General features: G+C 35.0%; 1 protein-coding gene across 1 annotated transcript; it reads right to left on the bottom strand.

Moving 5' to 3' along the window:
• Nucleotides 1-996: 996 nt before the first annotated feature.
• Nucleotides 997-5,632, bottom strand: LOC110438168 (uncharacterized). The gene is made up of 6 exons (XM_021468547.3): nucleotides 4,995-5,632; nucleotides 4,729-4,882; nucleotides 3,359-4,442; nucleotides 3,101-3,253; nucleotides 2,681-2,773; nucleotides 997-2,504 (listed from the first exon to the last, which is right to left on the bottom strand). The coding sequence occupies exons 3-6, from the start codon at nucleotides 4,415-4,417 to the stop codon at nucleotides 2,217-2,219; spliced, it is 1,593 nt and encodes a 530-aa protein (XP_021324222.1). The 5' UTR covers nucleotides 4,418-4,442; nucleotides 4,729-4,882; nucleotides 4,995-5,632; the 3' UTR covers nucleotides 997-2,216.
• Nucleotides 5,633-6,764: the final 1,132 nt, after the last annotated feature.

The raw sequence follows: 6,764 nt of genomic DNA, 5'->3' as shown, positions 1-6,764 counted from the left end.
TTATATTTTTATTTTATATTAATATTTTATTACATTTTTTCATCAGTTAATTTTATTTTATTTATATTTTATATATTTTGTAATACTTGTTTTTTGTTTATTTATTTTATTTAACTTTTATTTTTTAATTAAATTTAATTAAATTACATTTTATTTTATTTTATATTTATTTTAAATTATGATTTTTTATTCAATTTGATTTAATATCTTTTTAAAAAATTTAAATGTTTTTTTTTTATTTATATTCATTTAATTTTTATATTATTTTTATTTATTTATTAATTAAATTACATTTTTATGTTTATTATTTGATATAGTTTACATTTGTAGTTTACATTCTTTTTATGATATAATTATTTTATATTTGTTTATTTTTTATATTTTTGTTTATTTAAAAAATGTATTTATACTTAATTTAGTTTTTTGTTTTTTATTTATTTAATTTTAATATTTTTACTTAATTTTTTATTTTATATTTGTTTGTTGAATTATTTATTATCATTATCATTATTATTTTACATTTTCATAAACAACAACAATCAACAACAGAGATAAATAGACATCAACAGGGATAAAAGAAATTGAGAATACAAAATACAAGCTATACACTGTAAAAACTAATCTATAGAATTTACCCAATAAATCTGAGGTAACAATTTGCATCGACTTTGGCTGGGTATATTTAATGCCATATATTGAGTATAAACTATTGACTTTGGCTGGGTATATTTAATCCCATATATTGAGTATAAACTATCGTCTTTGGCTGGGTAGATTTAATCCCATATATTGAGTATAAACTATCTGAAGTAAAAAGCTATTAAATACTACAAAAATTGGGTAAAAAATACCTCACATTTATGTATATATTCAACACCTACTTATTAGGTAAAAACTATCTCTTTAAATCGAAGTTTATTAATATCAGTTACCTAATAACAATTACTTATTCAGAGAAGGTAAAATCTACCTCTACAATAAAGACATTTAAATTGGTTATCAACTCAATGTTTTTATTCCAAAAAATCAGAAAACGCACTTAAAATAAAGTGCAGCACAACAGCATTACACAACATTTCAAGTAATGAACATGTTTTATAACTCGCTGATCTATCAAATATTTCAATAATGTTGGATAATAAAACATTTCCCTGTTTTAGGACATCCAGATCAGAGCAGAAAAGAAGTAAGCAAAGAAAAGGAAAAAAAAAAGGAGAAAAAAAGGAGAAGTGAGGAGATTAGAGCAGAGCTGGATGTCCAATCACATCAAGATTTTCTTTTATCTAAACTCTTAGACTAAACTTGTGTCTTTTCAGATTTACACAACAGTAACTGACCAGTGGTCTGTTATCCATATACATTCATAAAACAAAATAACTGAACAGTCTTGCTTATATGCAGCACTGATGCACCAAATTATCAAAACACACAGAATAAAGTGCTAAATAAAGTACAACAGCTTCACACAACAATGAACAAATAAACCTGTTTTATAACTCATTAAGACAACAGTTTCAAATGTTGTTTCAATAATGTTGGATAATAAAACACATCTAGATCAGAGAAGAAAAGAAAAGTGAGGAGAGAGGGGAGCAAAAAAAGGAAAATAAAAAAGAAGTGAGGAAATCAGAGCAGTGCTGAATGATCAATCACATCAAGATTTTCTTGTATCTAAAAACACAGAATAAAGTGCTAAATAAAGTGCAACAGCTTCACACAATAATGAACAAATAAACCTGTTTTATAGCTCACTAAGATAATTTTCAAATGTTGTTTCTGAATAATTGGCTACTCGCATACAACTCTTTCAGAGGCCACTTATTATATTTTAAAAGGCAAAACCACACACACAACCTCGTTTTTCTGTGCATGTACAGTATTAAATATAAAAAAAGATAAAAGAAAAACAAAATACCATCATTTTTTTTTTTTGTCCTTACTCTCACTCTCGCAGATAGGATCAGAATGAAATAAGCAAACAAATGGGGAAGAGGGTAGGTGAGATCAAAATTGTTCAGGCCACTATCTATTAGTATTCCTTTTCTGTCAATATGGGGGAAAACACAGAGCAATGGAGAGGGCTGAGAAACAGTGGATGGGTCTGTGTCTGTATGTGGAGCAAATGAGGGAAGAGAAGAAAAATATAAAACAGTCCATTACAACTCCATCAAGGTATGTCCAAACAAAGAATCCCCTTTAAACAAGGAGAGAAATGTCTACTTCATAAGCTTATTTTTGAGGCTGTGGACTTTCTTCAGAAGTTTTGCCCCATCAATTTCCAAAAAAAGTTTTTGAAAAGCTTCAAATGTGTTCTTCAGCTCCTTTGGATATTCAATGTTGATTGCATATATGAGTCCCATCAGCAGTATGCATGCCTTTGTTCGGCTTCCACATCCTTCCATCACTTGGTTTCCCTCGATCACAATAGACAAATCGTCCTCCTCAGCCATGACATTGTGCTTCACAATCACCTTCATTGTTTTGTCTGTGTACTCCTCACATTCCTAAGTGTTAAAAAGAAACAAACAAAAAGCACACACAATTTTATTTCAAGATGCTCTTTCAATATATTTCAGTTTATCTAAAGGAGAGCAGAAGGGAGTAGAAGACAAAAGGAAAAGGGAGATATGAGAGGAGGATCCCTTGAGTTAATCAAGAATATGTTATCCATATGACATACCTGCCATTCATGGAAAAGATCTTCTTGTCTTTCACCGAGGTAGTTAATGAGGCAGCAGACAACAGCATCTCTTTTTTCCTCAATGTTCTGTGTCTGTAGGGAGATACAATTTAGCAGAGTGGGGGGTTATTTGCATGTACTAAGACTGAATTCCGGCCCTGCAATAGACTGGCGACCTGTCCAGGGAGAACCCTGCCCCTTCGCCTGATAAATGCTGGGTTAGCTTCAGCTTCTCTTGACCCGGATAAAGCAGCAAAGAAAATAGATGGATAAGACTGAATTCACACACTGATGTTAAAAGTTAGTTTAGGTTGGTAAGGAGCTCAACTTAACACAACAAAGCAATTGTTTACAAATAATTTAACTTTTAATTCCCTCATATTAATAATTATATATCTGTGAAAAAATAAAATAACATACATTTAAACTGTCCAGCAGAGGACGCATCTTGCAACCAGCTGCTCCTCCTTTGGCACGCATTAGCCGCAAAAGACCAGGTGTGTACTCATCAAGCTTCCGCAGGAATGTCTCCTCCAAGGAAACCATTGTGATGCGTCTGAACTCCTCCTTGATCTAGGAAGTAAAAAGAACAAAAATTATATGTTAAATGACAGACCAGATCTCATAGTAATCACATGAAAGTATCTTAGTGGGGGGAAAAAAAAGAAAAATTCTCACCTGAGCCTCAGTGAATAATGCTGGCCACCTTTCTTTAAACACATCAACAGAGGGGCTGAGGCTGACCACTTCAATTCTTCGGCTAGAGAAGGTTTTATTCATTTTATCTGCAATTATCTTTGCATTGTTTTTCTTTGTAATTTCACAAATTAATTCAAGTCTCTCTTTCTCCAGTGTCTCTTGGCTTTCACCAGTAGGGTGTGGAGGGAGGTAATTAACCTCTGCTTTTTTGGCCTTTTTTATATTTTTTAAAGGCCCTACATCAGCGGGATGCTTCCTTTTTAAGGTGTTGATTTCAATTTCCGGGTAAGAATATTTTCGAGATCTTAGCTTTGCACGGTAATTGTGCATCTTGTTTTTTATGCGCTGCTGCCAGCCATATAATCCCGCAAATGAACCTGGCTCCCTAAGACACGGAAACTTAGAAACCAAGGCTTCAGCTACTGAGAGGATCTGCTCATTGGTTGGGTAAGCGGTGTATGAAAAAATTACTTTTGCAAGCTCTTGCATTATTGCTGATTTAATACTGGCATCCATGAAGTGTCTTCCAGAGGCATGATACGAGTTGTTTGCCTCTGCAAGGATTAGTTCTATGTCTCTGGAAAACTCTGGTACTTGGAATGGCACTGGCCATGCAGCAGAGCGACATGAATCAGGAAGAATAATGGTATCACTGGAACTTGAAGATTCGCAGTTTGACACCTCTGAGGATGCATCATGATCTGCAGGGCAGATGTCCGTTTCAGCAGTACTAGCAGGATGGGTGCTCACTGTACTCAATGTAGATGATTCAAATACTGGGTGTAGGTCAAGGGTGATTGTCGGCTCTTTTAGGATCACTTTAACAGTGGCCTTGTCATGCAAGTCAGCAGTTGAGGTGACACTGAAAAACTGATTGTCAAAGTTACTGTCTTGGTATAGTAGTCCAATTTCCCCATGCAATTGGAAAGTTGCAGTAATTATGGAAACAAGATCTTCCAATGTATTTGGAATTCCTGTTGGAAGTTTCAATTTTTGAATGTTGTGTTCTTCTAAAATTACTCTTAACTGGACCGCCATTGTTGATTGTAGTGTGTTTCTTTAGCTGTAGAGACAGAAAGAAAAGAAATTGAGACAGGTTATTAATAGTTGATGAGCTTACTTGCATATGTTTGCTTCAATATTGTTCTGCCAAAGCAATAAACGGATATTTAATGAAGTAGAAATTTTAAGAAATAATCTGATTGTAATTTTTTTAAGAAGAGGTAGATGAGGAAAGAAGAAGGAGGATAATAAGTATTACAATTTTTTTCCCATAACTGAGGACTTTGGTTAAGGTAACTACACCTTTGAGGACAATGCGATTTATTTTATTTGGAAAACTTGCATACCTGTAAAGGATACACTTGCGGTGTGGTCGTGTTTGGATGTGTTAGGCCTAGAATGGGTAACAGCTGTCTATCAGTGAGTCTCTGCTTGTGGAGGACAGACAAGAGAAACTGAAGAAAGGGTCAAATAGTGAGTGTCCACATACACAGACTCTGCCTGCAACAGAAATTAAAACAGAAATTACACAAAAGAAATGATCAGACATGTACCTGGGTTAGATTTTGTACAGTTGATTTTGTGTTTATCACAATATAATGTAAATGATCACCTCTGGTGGTTATTCAGGTGTTTGTTTAATATGCAAAATGAATTATGACCCCAGGCATTAAAAAAAACTAATTGCAGAATGGCGATCAATTGGGGAAATAAATACAGTAGTTTATCTGTGCTCCTCTGATCAAGGCAGTCTGTCTGACAAAGGTCAGTTATGCAGAAATGATGTGTTATGTGTACTTAACTCACTAAAATAAAGGCATTGCAATTACATATATTAATATCTATGCTTAGCTTCATAGATGTAATATGCCTCATATACCATATTACAAGATTATAAAAAAATTATTAAACACTGATGTTTAAAAAAATACCAAATATAAGATAAAAAAATATTCTAAAATGTTTTAACTGATCCCACAATTTTTTTAAAAATGGGATACAGAGGTACTGTTTTTATGTTTCAAACAAGACAAAAGGGAAGTAACGTTAGTGCAAAGCAGTAGCGCTCTCTCTTGTTCTCCCTCTCTCTCTCTCTCTCACACACACACACACACACGCACAGCACGGCGGATGCGCTCTTTCACTCACTCTCTCTCTCTCTCTCTCACACACACACACACACACACACACACACACACACACACACACACACACAGAAAGCACAGCGAATGCGCTCTCTTTCTTTCTCACACACACAGCACGGCGGATGCGCTCTTTAACGCTCTCTCTCTCTCTCTCTCTCATTCAAATGTAATCTCTCTCTCTCTCTCTCTCTCTCACACACACACACACACACACACACACACACACACACCCACACACAGCACGGCGAATGCGCTCTCTTTCTTTCTCTCTCTCTCCCTCGGGAGTGCTATATAGTTAGGCCACCCGCTCCGGTTAAAATTACACCAGAGTTACCGACCGCTAACGTTACTGCGTTTTATCTGGAAATTTATTCCCGTGCTCAAGAAAACCGGTCGGGTCCCGCGAAACAGCCGCAGGAATGCAGACCTCTAGCCTGGGGTCAGTTTGTGTATTTGAACACATCAAACCGACGCAAGAAACACAACATACCAAGTTGCCTGACCGACGGGCAGACGTTGCTCAACAGCCGGCTGTTGGCTTGGTGTGTGCCGGGCCATGGTGACGCCAGCGACAGTTTCAAACTTTAATTTCAAGTAATGACATTTTAAACAAATGAACGCAGAATAAAAGTGATGTGTAATATCTCATAATTTCAAAAATGACCTTAAATTGAGCTTACCTTATCTTCTGCTGTTCGATGGCAGCCGTTGAGAGGATCCAGCGTCGCCCAGTCACTCAAAAACGCGGGCTGACGCATGCGCAATTTCAAGCAAAAAAACTCACGGTTTAAGGGTATACTTTACTGCCTTTATCAATGTGATGATTGTTACTGTTGACGAATGGGTAGCATATGTAGAATTTACCCATTACTTTTAAATTCCTTGGTTGGCTGCAATAATCAAGTAAATTTTATATGGTTTTCACAGATTATATTTACCGCTCTCAAAAATCACTTTTTTCAGTGTAGGTACACACTTGTATACATCAAAAACATTAATTGGGAAAAAAACAAACAAGTACTTTACTAAATGAGGGACAGATGTGTACTAGGTATGGGACGATAACCAGTTTAAAGGTTTACCACGGTTTGTAAAAGTCAGCTAAAATGTTCTGTTTTACCATTCTTGTGGTATTTTTTTTTTTTTTTTACATATTGTCAAAGATTTTTACACACTGACGTTCACATTTGACCTTTTTCACACTGATAACGCTTGTCTTGTTTTCAATCTGTCACTGC

The sequence above is a fragment of the Danio rerio genome, chromosome 20 (assembly GCF_049306965.1).
Source record: "Danio rerio strain Tuebingen ecotype United States chromosome 20, GRCz12tu, whole genome shotgun sequence".
Classification (NCBI taxonomy): domain Eukaryota; kingdom Metazoa; phylum Chordata; class Actinopteri; order Cypriniformes; family Danionidae; genus Danio; species Danio rerio.
Note: the sequence above shows the minus strand (reverse complement) of the source record. Positions and strands in the feature narration are given on the sequence as shown.